The 17139-nt window shown below is 42.6% G+C and overlaps 1 protein-coding gene across 1 annotated transcript in view; it reads right to left on the reverse strand.

Annotated features, from left to right (window-relative positions):
* MYRFL (myelin regulatory factor like) overlaps positions 1-17139 on the reverse strand; it is a 77620-nt gene that overhangs the window by 50490 nt on the left and 9991 nt on the right. The window contains exons 2-4 of the mRNA XM_075274440.1: positions 8090-8180; positions 4371-4429; positions 1225-1462 (exon numbers count right to left, since the gene is read on the reverse strand). Of these exons, the coding sequence (XP_075130541.1) occupies positions 1225-1462; positions 4371-4429; positions 8090-8180 (388 nt within the window). The remainder of the gene's footprint in view (positions 1-1224; positions 1463-4370; positions 4430-8089; positions 8181-17139) is intronic.

The following is a 17139-nucleotide window of genomic DNA, read 5'->3' on the forward strand; positions in this document are numbered from 1 at the left end:
ACTGACAACTGTTGTATCTGAGTGGCTTTTGATCTGAGCCGTCCTCCTATTATAGGGACTTCCATGTAATACTACAGTATATTTTCCCTGCAAATGATTGACCAGTAGACTGTCCCTTTAAATTATCTTCTTGCTATTGCCACCCTTCCAGCTGCTTTTTAAAGGGGCTCTATCATTACAAGGGGTTTCCGCACTTTTATCAATTTTGTTTATAACTCACAGTTTTTACTGTTCAAGGACCAGTATATAATTTGAGGTATATATACAAGTCAGTAGGACACAATTTAGTCATTTTCATTACATTCTTCTTTCCATTTATTACATTAAGGAGAACCTACTCTAGGTCTGGAAAGGCGTGCTATCTGTACATCTCCACAGAATATTGTTGACGGCCCAACTAACATAACAATAGGGCTTTTTAGTGAGGAATAAATGTAAGCAAATAAATCCATTACTATAGTGACATCTAGTGGAAAATCTTACACATGCAGCCTAAATGTCCTGGCTTGCGCAGCATAAAAGATAGTTTTCCTAGGGTGCTGTCCCAGGTATATCCTAAATGCAACTCATCTGCATCAGTCGCTGTCTGTTCCCTGTTTAACCATTCAATCCCTGACTCTCCTACTGGAAGGAGTGAAGTAATGACATTACTATATTACACAAGCAGTGTCCAAGTGACTTGCCTCAGAGAACAGAGTGGACTAAGGGGGAACATGGCAAGGCAATTATTACTTTTTTCTTTCAGCATGTATTATGTGAGATCCACTGTGGAGATTTTACACTGAGGGCCACAAGGGGGAAATTATACTGTGTGAGGCTAAGAGGGGGCAGAAGATGAGGCATTATACTCTGTTGGAGCAACTAAAGAGGCATTATACTGTTTGCAATTGGGTGGGGCTAAAGAGGGTATGAGCGTGTTAATGGTGTGGCTTATTATAAATGAAATTTTCTCAGTACACTCCAGATTTTGTCCTTCCTTTGGTTCTCTGAAAGTTGGGAAATATCGAATGATTCTATAAAAGCAAGCTTGATATAAGCATTTAATACCCAAAACGTTTTAGCAAGTTTCAAACGTTTTCATTCTAACATGAAGAAATATTATTTACAAAAAGCCACTTTGCAGATCATTCCGGACCACTATTGCCACATAAAGAGTTGTTTTTATGGATGACGTTTGGAAAATTTTGAGCATGCACTGATCACATTACAAAGCTTTAATGCAACCTGTTGCTTGGGGTGACCCGCGGCTGAATATGTGGATAATTGTATTCCATGCAAGATGGTGGTGAAGAGCCATTCCAGGCTGAGCCTTGGTTGTTCACTTTCATACAGCTGTCCTGTGAAGTGGGATGGGAGCGGACCCCAGGATTAGGCGACTGCTCCATGTATCTGCAGGATCCCGAAACACGTGTCGTAAGTGAGGGTTGCAGCCCATTGGACCAGCAAGTAGTGTGAATTCGACCTGAAATGAACAGGCATGGTGTTATTGTATGGGCATTATGCCATGTCTACGTATTACTAAGATTCACATTAAAGGGGTATTCCCATCTCGGGCACTTATGGAATATCAATCTATTGCTGGAGATAGTTGACAAATGCTTTTAAGTTTGTGTTTATATATAGTAAAATCGCATCACCTAGGAATGAAAGAAAACATCAGTTTCTACAGTGTTGGGCAGCAACTAGGTCGTTGCACTACTGTACAGAAGACATTGGCAATAATTAACCAGTCATCTTGTGATCCTTGCACTTCTGGCTCTTCCCTCAATAATTTGGATCTTATCAATTCAGTAATACTGCCAGTGATTTCCATAAAGCATACCTCCAATTATAAAACAACATTTCATAAATGAATAGTACAAGTGAGGCCAAGTAGTCTGTCTTGTAATATATATCTTCCTACCCCATTTATCAGGCTACGGCCCCATGTAGTGAGCCACAGCTGAAAAATGCTGTGAAAAAGACAGAGGTAAAAACACCAGCAGTTCCGTAGGTATAATCGACATTCTGTGATTTGTAAAAACATTCACTTTTTTGAAAACTCAGCATTTCTGCTGCATATTTTTTTTCTGCAGTGTGTAGATTAGTCAAAATCCCATCCACTTTATATATACTATAAACCGCAGTGTTTTTCGCCACAGTGTTTCCACTGTGGCCAGAGCACTGCATTTTCACAGTGTGAAGCGCCGGCCTAAAGGAGTTATGTGGGAAGAGAAAAGTTCTTATAGTGCATTTATGGCAATGGGTATCATTTATGGCATGCGGGTGTCGGAAGTCTCTCCTGTTGGTGCTCCAACTCTCGTTCATGTCACTGACCCAACTCTCCTCTATATGCCAGCACGAGCAGAACGGAATTGGTATTTCAACAGAGAGCTGGAACGCCAGCAGAATAAGATGCACACAGAGATTCCCAGAATTCCTCTGGAATAATCAGGGCATTGTGGGAATCTCATTTATAAGAGTATGGATATTTATCCAGTGCAGTGAATGCACTGCGACAATTTTTTACTCTCCACATAACCCCTTTAAATGGCATCTGTCATTAAAAATGTTCATTTTAAACTGTGGACACAGTAATGTAGCCTTTATAAAGGCTATTCCAGACATACCTTTGTTTTTAAGATCCTACCAATAGTTTTTAAATAATTCGGCTCATTGCGAGAACCACAATGGCACACCGAGCATGTGCAGTACACTACGCCGCAACCCAAACTGACTGCGTGTAATGGATATGCGCAAGATTTGAGACTCAGCTGGACAGCACAGCTATAAGTGACAAAACTAGGAAGATATTAGCTAAGCATATATATGAAAAGAGGTGTTGATACCTATGATGTGGCTATGTTCCCAGACCAACACTAACACCCCTTATGCTCTATGCTCCCTGGACTTAATTGACAAAGATAGAATTGCTTGAAAACTATCATGAAGATCTTCAAAACAAGGGTATGACTAGAATAGCCTTTATAAAGGCTACATTACAGTGTAAACAGTTTAAAATTAACATTTTTAATGATAGAATTTAACTGTTCACTCAGTCTAATATCAATCTCCCTCTGGCTCCTCCTCCCCTCTCCATAGACTTCTTTGGTTAGATGGAATTGGATCTGTCTGAGGCTTACAGCTAGTATTCAGAGCTGGATATCAGATCAAGTCCTTGTGATATGAGTCTCAATGAACATTAAGTTGGAAGCCCAAAGTGTCGCTGCTTGCTACTTTGTAACTAGCAATAAGGTCCATATTTATAATATAATAGCCAGTACAACTATCACTCAAAATCACCTTGTGGATTGAACCCTGGTCCTAGTCATTTATTAACAATATGAAATGGAGTTTGTATTATGTAAATCTCCATGCACATGCTTTACTGAATAATTCTAAATGTGAGATTAGCAATGAACTGTAATAATTCATAAAACAGGAGTGACAAAAGGGACTCTGCAACTTTCCAATGTACTTTCTGTTTCAGCTCCTTATCAAAATCTCCAATTACTATCACTGAACAGGAACAATCTTAGATTCAAAGGCTGACACAATGTACACGTAAGAAACCACATAAAGTACACTAAAACATGGCACATTATGCCGCATGTAGTCTAGATTTATCATCCAGCACAACACCATGCACACAGCATCAGCCACTGCAATAATTCTGGCAGAATGTCATGTTCATACTTACTATCTATTAGTAAATGTGGGTCATAGTCTAATAACTAGCTCCAATACTTCTCAATAATAATTCATTCTGGTGATATTCCAGAATGAAATCACATGACATATCTTTAAGATGTATTTTGAGGTGAATTCCTCAGCAGCCTCTAAAGGAGGGGAAGTCAAATAGAGTTGGTCACTTCTTTAAAGGGGTTGTCCTAGGAGATTAAATTGATTTACCTAATCCAGCAACGGATGATGATGATGGACCCTGGGTTTCATAATCGGAAACAGCACTCCTACTCCCCAATTTCACAGGTAATTCTCTGACTTAAGCGTATCAAGGCTGTTCATGTATGAAATTCTAAAGGTCCAACACACAACTAGATGGCTGTTTTCAAATACTGATTTCAGACTGCCCTTTTATCAACAACCTGCAACGGAACGCCTTATATCACTATGGCCATTGTCTACAAAAGCACAGAGGGGCATGTTTAGTAAGACAATCTAAAAGTAAAACTGTACTAGTTGCTCATTTCAGTCAATAACAGCCTTGTGATTGGTTGTTATGGTCAAATAAGACAGTTTTGCTTTTAGACCATTTTAGTAAATCTACATATATATAAGATTGTATGTATGTGCGGTAGATTTTCCTGAGCCTTGGCTGTTCTCATCAGTATCAGAACTTCAATGTTTTCATAGTTTTGGATTTTACTTGCCATTGATTTGTGGAGGTGAACAAGGTTCTGATCCAGAATCAGGAGGAGAGTCCGGTAATCTGATTAATAGTAGAGAAAAGGATTATGAGCTGACAACTCATTTTAATAAAAAAAAATAATGTATGATACTGTTAATTGGATCATATAGCTGCAACTGTAGAAAAAAGAACTTATACTATAAGAGATTACCAGTGTGAGACATAGGGCCCAGCAGTAAAATTCATTCTGGGTTTCCACTATTCAGCTACATGGAAATATTACTTGACACTACTTCCTAAAATGCAGTAGTAGCCTGCTGCCTAGCCCTTGCCTCTGACTGGTCCTGTGCTGATGTCCTGTCAGTAGCCTGCTGCCTAGCCCTTGCCTCTGACTGGTCCTGTGCTGATGTCCTGTCAGTAGCCTGCTGCCTAGCCCTTGCCTTTGACTGGTCCTGTCAGTAACCTGCTGCCTAGCCCTTGCCTCTGACTGGTCCTGTGCTGATGTCCTGTCAGTAGCCTGCTGCCTAGCCCTTGCCTTTGACTGGTCCTGTCAGTAACCTGCTGCCTAGCCCTTGCCTCTGACTGGTCCGGTGCTGATGTCCTGTCAGTAGCCTGCTGCCTAGCCCTTGCCTCTGACTGATGCTGTCAGTAGCCTGTTGCCTAGCCCTCGCCTTTGACTAGTCCTGTCAGTAACCTGCTGCCTAGCCCTTGCCTCTGACTGGTCCTGTGCTAGGGTCCTGTAGTAGCCTGCTGCCTTGAACTAGGGCCCTCTTAGACTATTGGCCTGGGGCCTCTGCAATGCAATTGAGAAGATGGAAATACTGACTCGCCTGACTCTGCACCTAGACATCATTGGACATCCAGTGTATTTAAAGTACATAACAATATACTGGAGAGATTCTGAAATAATTTACCCAGTATGTTATACTATCCATAGCCTGGTTGAGAGACTAAAGGATGATTATATTTACGATAGGGCAGATGAAGTCCAATGGGGTAGATTTATTATAAATTGTATGCCAATTTGCCTCTTTTTCATTTTTGCCACTTTCCTGAAAAGAGAGCATGGCGAGGGCATTCAGGGGTGGGGCAATTAGCCCCACAATATTTATTAGAAATCTGGTGTATATTATGCTGAAAATTTCCCTCCAGGTACACAGCTCAGTGGAGGATAGGCATCATTTATGTTGAAAATGCTAGTCTTCATAAACCTTCCCAAGGGAAGAATATGAAAGTCTGACTTCCATGATGTAATTAGGATGCCAGTGCCTCAAGTATGCACACCAATAGAGGGCGCTCACTGAGAATGTGCAAGTCTGTCTTCCATGATGTAATTAGGATGCCAGTGCCTCAAGTATGCACACCAATAGAGGGCGCTCACTGAGAATGTGCAAGTCTGTCTTCCATGATGTAATTAGGAAGACAGAGTCTCAGTCAAGACATCCAATAGAGGCCGCTCCCTTTAACATCGTGCCGACCTTCTCAGAGGCCTTTGTTTGCAATGATGTTGGGATTTTACCAGATACAGTCTCTCAGCCAAGGACAGCCATATCGATGCATTTGCATCTCATCAGCTTGGCGCAGAGAGGACTGATCTGGCAGAGGTGAGAGGCTTCGACAGGGTCCCCTTGAACCTTCCCAAGTGCGTGCACTGTGCAATGCCAGGGTTAGCTGAGATTGACAATGCCGCAGAGCGTTTTGTGATGAATAGCCAGGCTACTGCTTATCTATTCTGTCTTCTCTACCTCAGTAAGTGAGCAAATATATGTTATTTCTCCAGAGTGACATATTCTGTTAATGTGTTGCCTGCAATGTAGAGTTTTTCTAAATGTACTCAGGATGTTCTTTCTTTACAATGCTTCAACTTACTGATTAGAAATGTGTGGGCTTTACATCAGATAACTGACACTAACCTGAAAGTACTCAGCATTTACCTGTCAGATACATGAAAGATTAACAAAAAGTAAGCTGTTTAAATCAATAAAGAACTGTCAGATCTAATAAGTTAACAGTTCACAAAAGCACACACCATTTTCAAGAATAGAATTTTCTTATAACTTATACAAACAGCAAAGTGGCAAACTTGGTATTCTTAAAAACTGTAAAAAATTTTTTAGTGAACTGATGTAAGAGACAGTAAAGAAAATCTGGAATGCCCTGTGTTATCCTTGTTATAAGTAATAATTGAGACACAGTCGGCACCAGCCTAACATGCTGTTCATACAGTGCAGATTTGGTGGTTTTAGCACATAAAACCAAGATTGTATACAAAGCAAAAAAAGGTATAGATGAAAGCTAGATATACACAAAAGAGGTGCAAAACAGTCTTGAAAAACATTTATTTTTTTCGGCTTTCTTGCACACATGTGGCACACGTATTCATGGATCCACCATACATTTCAGTGTATGGAGGGATATGTGAAAACATCCAAAAAGTAGGACATGACCTATATTTTGACAGTCCATGACAACTAACCATCAAAATAGCGGTCATGAGAATAGCCCCCATTCACTGACAGTTAAATTAATGCTTCTCTGTGGCCAGTAAAAAAACAGATGTCTTACTGCCAGTTTTCACTATCATGTGAATGTAGCTGTAGGCTGGTATCAGACTGCCATGTTTGATCTGTGAAATGCTGTATGTTATCTACTTTTCCTGGACCGAATATTATAGTATCTTGTGATGATAGGAATTCTTGCTTCCATGCAGGACTATTTCCCTGTACTGTAGTCATATTTTTCAGTATGGGAGAAATAATCCCATTGGAAGGACTCATAGCATCGTAGACAGTGCTTAGATTGGGTAAAATTTTTTAGGAGGAACTCTGGAATAATTAACCCCCTGGGTCTCTGCTCAGTCAAGCAAAATTTGTCAACATATGGAACCCTCCTCCCTTCACAGTTCAAGACTGTCAAGGGGAGTGTTCCCCACCATCCAGCAATGACCCCGAGTTGTAAGGCTGGTCCTCTGCTAGCCAAAATTAACAGCAATGATATCTCTGGAACTGGTGAAACCGGCAGACACAACTAAAAGTGCTCTGAATTCAATGGACTAAACTTTGTAATGATGTATAATATGCTTTTTTTTTAGAGGGCATGAAACTTTAAAGAGAACTTTTCACCACCAAGTCCTGCTCTTTGCATCATATAATAGGTGCTGCTACACTGATTTCACTGCAGGTTTTTTTCTCTAGCCCTGATATGTATCTGATGGGTGAGGTCAGTCAGGAGCAAATAAGGGGTGTGATCTGAACTCTGAAACTCAAAGCTCTGTAGTACACCTACCTGACTCTTGCCTGACTCTGCCTATCTGACAGTAAAGAAAATAAGCAGCATATCAGGCACCAAAACTAACTGATTGTTCATGAATGGTGGGGGCTAGAGAAAAAAAATTCCAACAGTGCTGGAATCAGTGGAGCGGTGCCTATTAAATGATGCTAAGAACTGAAGTTGATGGAGGTGGTAAAAGATCCTCCAAGTATTACACAGATCCTATTCAAATCAAAGGACTATGTGTAATGAAAAACTCTTGTAACCTCTCTACTCTAGACACAAGATTAGGTTTCTAAACAGAAGAATCTTTCTCTATTAATGCAGAATTTCCTAATATGGAAATATGTCTCACATAAAACATTCTTCATTGTTGCAATGATTCCCATGACACAGAGAAATGCATGTAAAAACACAAACACAGAGTATACATAGATGTACATTTGTACAGAGAAACTGATTATCACTTACAATGCTCCAAATGCATAGTCGCTACTAATATACTCCTCCAGCATGCTCGTATCCACCATAGGATTATCCAAGGCTCTGTGTACATCCTGGCCTGCGTGATTACATAGAATGAAGGGTTAGGCAATAGGAAGTGAAACAAAAGTACAGCAGGATAATGAAGAACTACTTCAGCACTGTTATACAACCTTTCATTTTCCATTATTAGGTACCAAAATAAAATAATGCCATAATGATTTTATTGATAAAACCATAATAACTGTAGAAAATGACAACAACATAGCCTAAGGGGCATACTGTGCATGACATGGAGCCCAGTTGTTAATCCTTAATTGAGTCTGTCTCGTTAACCCTTTGTCTACAAAAGTAGGTGAGACATTTCATTCTGATACATTTAACATTGCTTGTGCCAGAAAACTGGTATAAAGCAACATCTGAAATTACTCTGGAAAAGTGTGTCAGTTTCTAGCACACAGACTTTCTGAGATTCATAGATATTAAGAATAGGTGTGCATTGACCGTGGAGGATGCAACTGTGACCAAGACCGGAGGAGGAGGAAAAGTGGCCCATCTAGATCAATAGGTGAGCACTATTTTCATATTTATGCAGATTCAGTTGAAAACTATGGTGGAGCAAAGAGTCATTGGTAAGCCATAAGCTATCTTAGGCTGGCATCAGAGATTCAGAACCGACAATGGATGCCAGGATGCCATAGAAATTTTGTTACTTGTGGAGGTCATGGTTAGTTAAGTTTCCATTGTTTGTTTATTTTACTGACATTAATAGATCACTAGAGATGAGTGAACGGTGTTCGATCGAATTGGTATCCAATCGAATATCAGGCTGTTCGATATATTCGATTCCAATCGAATAACGCGCAAACACAGTAAAAATTCGTATCCCCTCCCACCTTCCCTGGCGCGGTTTTTACACCAATAACTGTGCAGGGGAGGTGGGACAGGAACTACGACAACGTAGGCATTGAAAAAAAATTGGAAAAACCCATTAGCTGCTGAAAACATGTGACCTCTGATTCATAAGAATAGTGTTGGCCATCTTCGTCTCATTTTCTTTTTGGAGTGATAGGGAGAGCTTGTTCTCAGTGTGAGAAACATACAGTGAACCTGCCAATCATGCAGCAGGGGACGTGGGCGAGAACGTGGATATCCAGCTGGGTATGCAGTCCACAGTCCAGGTACTGGAGAGGGGCTGCCAGCAGTGCCACTCCACAGTAGCAGCAGGGGACGTGGGCGAGGACATGGACAAGGATATCTAGCTGGGTATCCAGACCACAGTCCAGGTTCTGGAGAGGGGCTGCCAGCAAGTGCCCCTTGTCCCAATTTACTCATCATCATCATCATCCTCCTCCTCCAACCCCCAGCCCCTTCACCCTAATGTAATTCTTAAAAAAAAAACAAACATTTTTTTAATTTTAATTAATTTTTCATGGATACCCCCAAGGTCTGCAATGCAATTTTATAGGGCCCTAGCCCAAGGGCCTGAAAATTAATGTTTTAGGGCTCACCCCCAAGGGCCTGAAATCTAATTTTTTAGGGGTTACCCCAAGGGCCAAAAAAGAAAACACTGCTGCAACAAGGTTTTAGTCACCACAAGGGCCAAAAAATAAAACATAGCTCAACTCACCTGAAGGTCAAAAAACAGTACTGTTTAAAGGCAAAACTCACCTCAAGGGTCAAAAACACTGCTGGTGCAAGGCTCAACTAACCTCGAGGGCCAAAAACACTGCTGGTGCAAGGCTCAACTAACCTCGAGGGCCAAAAACACTGCTGGTGCAAGGCTCAACTAACCTCGAGGGCCAAAAACACTGTTGGTGAATTTTGTTCAGCTCCAAAGGACTCTTGGAAGGCAAGGTTTCCTTTAGTGGCTCCATCTCAGCAGGATGATGATGATGATGATGATGATGATGATGATGATGAAGCTTGGTTAAATCTGGTGTCGGAAGGGAAAATGGTTTCTGATCTACATCTAAAGTACTGTAGCATGTTGTTTGGACTATTAACACCTGATCAGAACCCTGTAGAGGTAATGTAGAGTCCGATATTAGAGGACCATTACCAGTAGTAGTGGTTGCAGCCAATTCTCCACCTTTGCGGTCCTCTAAATAAAAGTTACCCCCAGGACTTGATGCCAAAATGTTATCAATTTCCCAATCACAATCAAGGTCAATGTCTGGGTCCTCACTCCAATCCACTGCATCAATCCAACACAATGAGAGTGATGGTTCTGGAACCACTGTTTTAGGGGCTAACAATTTTAAAGGGGCTAACACTCTGCTGGTGCAAGGCTCAACTCACCCAAAGGGCAAAAAACTCTGATGGTGCAAGGCTGAACTAAGTTAAAGGGCCTAAAACTCTGCTGGTAAAAGTTTGAAGTCACCTCAAGGGCCTCAATCTCTGCTGGTAGCTCAGCTTAAGGGCCTCTAACTTAATTTGGAAGGGCTCACGTTAAGGGCCGGAAAAGTGAATTTTTGAAGGTCTTACCATATCACACACACATACACAATGGCAGTTAAGGGTGGGTACTGTTGGATTTCCCATTGCCTATTCCATCTGTGGTTGTCATGGGCAACGTGATTTAAAGGGGTGATTGGTAATGTTTCATTAGCCTAAAATTTGGGTTTCTGTCCATCCAATTGGGAAGGAAAGAAGGTTTCCAGGTATTTTTCCACTTTCATAGTGGTTTGAGTGTGGAAAGTGTGTAGTTGATAGGCTGTGATGGTGGGGTAAAACTATGACTTGGGCTTGTTAGATGCCCCCAGACATGCTTCCCCAAGTCATAGTGGACTTGGTGACCCTCCTGAGTCGAATTGTGGTTTCCCCTGAAACGAACGGTTTTCCCCCATAGACCATAATGGGGTTTGATATTCGTTCGAATAGTCTAATATTGAGGGGCTATTCGAAACGAATATCGAATATTTCACTGTTCGCTCATCTCTACAGATCACCATAAATTGGAAGAGTGCACAGAGAAGAAAAAGATGGGTATTCCTATTGCATGAGGGCAGAAAGGGAGGATTTTTAGTGTATAGGACACAAAGGGGATGATATTATTGAAGGTAGCACACAGAGAGAATTACTATTGTATGACTGTGTATAGGACCAGAGCACTGATTAACTATGCCAAAAGGTTGAGAAAGGCCAAGTATGCCCCTGTTCCACATTTTGTTAGCTACCAAAAAAAAAAAAAAAGGCAGCTGGATCACAGTTCTTGTAGCTCTTGAGCTCCAGACAGAAAATGCAAAAGGAGCAGGAAAGATTCCTTTTATAGAGGGACTTTCCATCTTGCATGACTATAAGTAATCCGGTCTTAGCACGCAAAAGCTGTACATTGGGTCGTGTGAAAATGAGACTACCCTTGGCACAACCAATAGGTGTTTCTGGGTTCCACCCATTTAGTTGATAACCAGCCATCCTCTTTCCAGAAACTGCCAGACCTTATGACTCAGCAGCAAACACAATTAAAGTGACAGTGATAGATTCTACAGTGCAATAATTTATCAGTATATAAATGACAATAGACAGCGTAATACACATCACACTATCCACAATAAGACATATAAAGCACAAACTAATATACTAAACTGATAAACAAGCCCAACTTGGGTAAGGATCTATCAAAGATGCCCAACTAAGGTCATTATTTGTAAGGACATGGCTTCTAACACCCTACAGTTACTCAAATGTGGACTTTACTATTGTATGAGGAAACAAAGAGAATCACGTCCGAATGGATATTTGGCATTGCCAAAACTAGTAAAGTGGGGGGGAGTGGGGGGGGGAGTTGGAGTCGAGGGGGAGAGTAAGGGGGTGGGGTGGCTGATTTGGGGTATAACAGTCCATGGAGTCTCAACTTCCTCTTAGTTGGTGACCGCTATATGGGGAGGTGGGGTGGGGCGGGTGGTTTGGGGTATAACAGTCTGTGGAGTCTCATCTTCCTCTTGTTTGGTGACAGCTGGACACGTATTGGGCAGCGATCTCCACAGTGGCCTCTTCTTCTACCAGTAGGATGTAGAGTTTCCTCTTCTCGTCTGCAGATATGAAGTCTGGGATGTGGGCAGAGAGTCTTTGGTAGTAGACGGCCCTCACAGCTGAGTATTTGGTGCAGTGTAGCAGGAAGGGGGTCTCGTCTTCTAGGGCCCCCTGGTCACAGTGCTGGCACAGTCTGTTCTCCCGTGGCTTGTACGTCTGCCTGTGTCGCCTCATCTCCATCTCCAGGTTGTGGGCGCTCAGTCTGTACCAGCTCAGGGTCTGTCTGTGTTTGGGGTGGCGTATTCTCTCCAGGTAGATGGCCATGGTGTAGTCTCTTTGCAGTGACTGGTACACGGTGAGTTTCTTGGAGTTATTTATTGCACTTCTCCATTCCTCGATGTACCGCTCTTTGTCTCTCTCAATGACTCCTTTTATTTGAGCCTTGTTCAGGGCATGTTGGGGGTTTTGGCTTGGCAGATGGCTGATGCTTGGTTGGGGGGTATCAGTTTTTCTCTGGGCTCTGTGGCTCAGCCAGGCTTGGTGGTGGTAAGAGCCAGGACTGCTGCCCTGTATGTGAGTCCAGAATGATAGCGCCCTCTTCTGCATGGTGAGCCATAGGGTAGTCTGCCTAGCTCTGCCCTGCAGGCCATGTTGGAGGTGCTGCGAGCAGGTACTTGCAGAACTCCAGGTGGAAGTTCTCTGTTGGGCTGGAATGCCACTTTGACTGGTCTGGGTAGGTGGCTGGGCCCCAAACCTCACTGCCATAGAGAAGGATCGGGGAGATGACTGCGTCAAATATCTTCAACCATACCCTCACCGGTGGTTTGAGGTGGTACAGTTGTCTTCTGATGGCATAGAAGGTTCTGCAGGCTTTTGCTTTCAGGGTTTCTATTGCTGCTTTGAAGCTTCCTGATTGGCTGAGCTCCAGCCCCAGGTAGGTGTAGCTGTTGGTTTTCTCCAGTGCGGAGCCGTTCAGTGTGAATTGTGGGGTGGAGGCTTTATTGTGGCCTTTCTTCTGAAATACCATGACTTTGGTCTTCTTGTGGTTGATGGGTAGAGCCCATGTGGTGCTGAATTTTTCCAGCATTGACAGGCTTTCTTGGAGGTCTTTCTCGGTGGGGGCCAGGAGTAGGAGGTCGTCGGCGTATAGCAGGAACTTCACCTCCCGATTGTTCAGGGTGAGGCCTGGGGTTGGTGAGGCCTCCAGGGCTGTAGCCAGTTCATTGATGTAGATGTTGAAGAGCGTTGGGCTCAGGCTACAGCCTTGTCTGACCCCTCTGGCCTGTTGGAAGTATGCTGTCCTTTTCCCATTCACCTTTACACTGCACTGGTTTCCGGTGTAGGAGCTCTTGATGACGTCATATGTTCTTCCTCCTATTCCACTCTCTAGGAGTTTCAGGAGCAGGCCTGGATGCCATACTGAATCAAACGCCTTCTTAAAGTCCACAAAGCAGGTGAATATCTTGCCTCTTCTGGTGTTGTGGACGTGCGTCTTGATGAGGCTGTGCAGGGTGTAGATATGGTCCGTGGTGCGGTGGTTTGGCATGAACCCTGCTTGGCTCTTGCTGAGGACCTCGTGTTATGTGAGGAAGGTGAGGATTCTGTTATTGATGATGCTGTTGAACAGTTTCCCCAGCATGCTGCTGATGCAGATCCCTCTGTAGTTGTTGGGGTCATAATGGTCTCCATTCTTGTAGATGGGGGTTATGAGGCCTTTGTTCCAGTCTTCAGGGAAGTGTCCGGTGTTGAGGACAAGGGTGAATAGCTTTGCCAGTGCCGCGTGTATTGCTGGAGGGCTGTATTTGATCATCTCTGGTAGGATGCCGTCAGGGCCGCTGGCCTTTTTGCCTTTCAGCAGGGCAATTCTTTCCTGTATGTCTTTTATGGTGATTGGTGAGTCCAGAGGGTTCTGGAAGTCTTTGATGACTTTCTCCATGTCCCTCGGTTTGGTCATTATCTGTTGCTGTTCTGGGGTTAGTTCTTCTTCTGGGATGTTTTTGTAGAGACCTCTGAAGTAGTTGAGCCAGATATTGCCATTTTGGATGTGGAGAGAGTTTTTCTTGGGCTTTGTGCCCATGTGGTGCCAGGTCTCCCAGAATGAGCTGTCCTGGAGGGAGTCCTCAAGTTGCTCTATTTTGTGGGAGAGGTATCTCTGTTTCTTCTCTCTGAGGATGCCTTTGTATTGCTTGCATAGATTGTTGTAGGCTTCCCTCGTCTCTCTGTTGTTGGGGTATCTGTGTTTCTGGTTGGAGACTGCCCTTAGAGAACGGCGTAGAGCCTTGCAGTTGCTGTCAAACCATTTGTGAGACTGTTTGTTAGTCAGTCTCTTGGGCTTTGTCTGTTTCAGGCCTGCTAGTTCTGCCGTGGTGTACAGGATGTTACTGAAGTCCTTCACTGCTCGGGTGACCCCTTGTTGGTCTGGCTGGTAGGAACTCATATAAGTTTGTGAGCAGTTCCTTGATTTCGGGTCGGTTAGCCGCATTGGTGTATTCGGTGGCCTGGTGACTGGCCCATTTAAAGGATGGTGGTAGGTTGTAGAGACCAATCTGGTGGGGCTGCTGTGTGAGTGGCTTGTCAGTAGATCTCATGTACAGCAGGATCTGGTTGTGGTCTGACAGGTGTGTCTCAAGGGTGACTATGAGAGCATCTATGTCTGCTGGGTCTGTGTCTGTGATGACATAGTCCACCACGCTGTTGCCCATGTGGGAGTTTAGTGTGAAGCATCCCTGAGAGTCCCCTCTGGTACGCCTGTTCATTATGTACAGTCCCAGACTCCGGCACAGGTTCAGCAGCTGTCTCCCGCTCTTGTTGACGACTATGTCATCAAGATATGTCTTTTAGGTCTGTGTGACATTCTAACACCATCCGAAATGAGCAGACAGCCTCTTAGCAAATAGACAGTGGTAGTGGACAACTTACTGTGCTGATGTTATATACACTATATAAAGAGCTATAAGCTTGAACAAGAGGCATTGATGTAATGGTGGATGTAGGGAAAGATCTGTGATTCATCTGAAAGCATTATACGGAGCACACAGTTCTGGAGTACTAGAGAGTCTTAGAAATAAGTCTGTTTATTCAGATTTCATCAATTACAGGCAGATTAGTGATACAATCATAGATATTAGTCTGTTGGGCAATAGAACAGTTTCATTTGTTTTATTTTATTTATTTTTTTGTTTCATCTGTATACAGAGTGTGTAACCACTTCAGTATCATACCAATTTCTGGTTTAGGACACATTTTCAGTTCACGGCATCCCGCTCCTGATTAGGCCTGAATGAATGGTGCTAAAGAGGAGCGCGTTTCGAGCCACAGACGCCACGGCTGAATCAGCCACGGAATCTATGGCAAGATGGGGCATCTCGCTTCTTTTTTCTGCTACTAGTTAGCGGGGGAAAAAAGCGAGCGGCTCTCATTGAAGTCAATGGGAGCTGTTTTGCAGGCGGATTCTGCATCAAAATTTGCCTGCAAAAAACTCTGTGTGAACTAGCCTTTATAGCCTATGATCCCGGTGGATCACATGACCTCCGGGTCAGAGCGGAGCTGCATCATGGCAGCTCCCATAGTTGTGTATAAACAGAGATAGGGAAGGCAGGGACGGTATTAAACCATCCCTGCCTTTTCTTTGGGAGCTACGGCTATAATTACAGCCGGCTCACCATTTCAGCAGCTGCATGGACGTATCGGTACATCCTTGCAGAACAAAGAAGCCACTATCCAGACATAAAAACCCAATGGGCGGTTTGGAAAAGGTTAAACATCATTTTTATTGGCAGTCAGTCCTGCTAGTGAAAAACGTTTTGGAAACTGTTTTTTGAGCAAATTTTAAATTTTTTTTCATTAAATAGAAATTGCTGTTTTAACAACAAAATGCTGATTCAGCCTAATCTGAAAAAAATCTCCATTATGTCAGTATTTTTTTTTTTTTGTTCGCCCAATATACAGTCTCTGCTAATCTAAAAAAAAGTGTTAAAGTATTTTTTTTGTTGCTGCTCATATATACAGTCCTGCAGTCTGCACTAATCTAAAAAAAAATTTAAAAAAAAATTCTAAGGGTTTTTTCTGCTCTGCTCAACCACTTCATGGTGTTATAGTATGTGGTAATCTGAAATAAATATTCGTTTAAGCATTTTTTTTATGCTCAAATATGTAGACAGACGAGCAAAAGGGTAACAATGTTTTGAACTTTTGACTTTCATGCTCCATATCTCACCATGCAATACATCTTTGATCGTGAGACTACCATCATTTTATAGACAATCATCTTGGCTATCTCATACATTAATTGACTTTTATTGATTTAGCATATGATTAGTAACTCAGATTCTTGTCATGTAACTGTATTGTTACCGTTTTGCTCCTGGTGGTGGAAAAATCTTTTTCTTCTTGTATGCTATAACTTACAACTTGTTCTCACTTTCCCTAATAGCTCAGTGTGTTATTAGGTTGATTCCCAATCAAAAGGTCACTGGTTCAACTCATGAATCAGCCACGAAGATTTCCCAAGAAAAGAGGAACCCTCCTCATCTAGCTCATCGATAATGGGCTCTTGGCCAAGAAAATTGCCAAATTACATCATGTGAGTGCCATGACAATTGTAAGAATACAGTGAAGTCCTTTCATCCATTCCAAAGCCAAGAGGTGAAAGTCTCGGCAAAATATTAAAGTCGACAAATTAGCTCATCACAAGGTCTATTAGCTTTGGCACAACAAATACAGCAGTGGAGGTGGCTCATATGCTTCGTAATAGTGAGATGTCAAAGTGAGTACTGTGTGACGCATGTTACACAAGACTGGAATGGTGACCTGAAAAAAAGTGAAGAAGCCTTGACTTTAATATTGTCATAAGAAACATTGGCTCCAGTTTGCAAAAAAACATACAAAAAGTGGACGCTAGAAGATTGGAAAAGGGTGAATTGGAGTGATGAGACAAACGTCAATAAACTGGGCACTGATGGGTGCAAATGGATCTGGAAGAAACAAGGGAAAAGGGGGCTAACGGATCAATAAATTGAAGGAACTGTCAAGATGAGTGGAGGAAGCCTGATGATATGAGGTTG

This window comes from Leptodactylus fuscus, chromosome 5, assembly GCF_031893055.1.
Source record: "Leptodactylus fuscus isolate aLepFus1 chromosome 5, aLepFus1.hap2, whole genome shotgun sequence".
In the NCBI taxonomy this organism is placed as follows: domain Eukaryota; kingdom Metazoa; phylum Chordata; class Amphibia; order Anura; family Leptodactylidae; genus Leptodactylus; species Leptodactylus fuscus.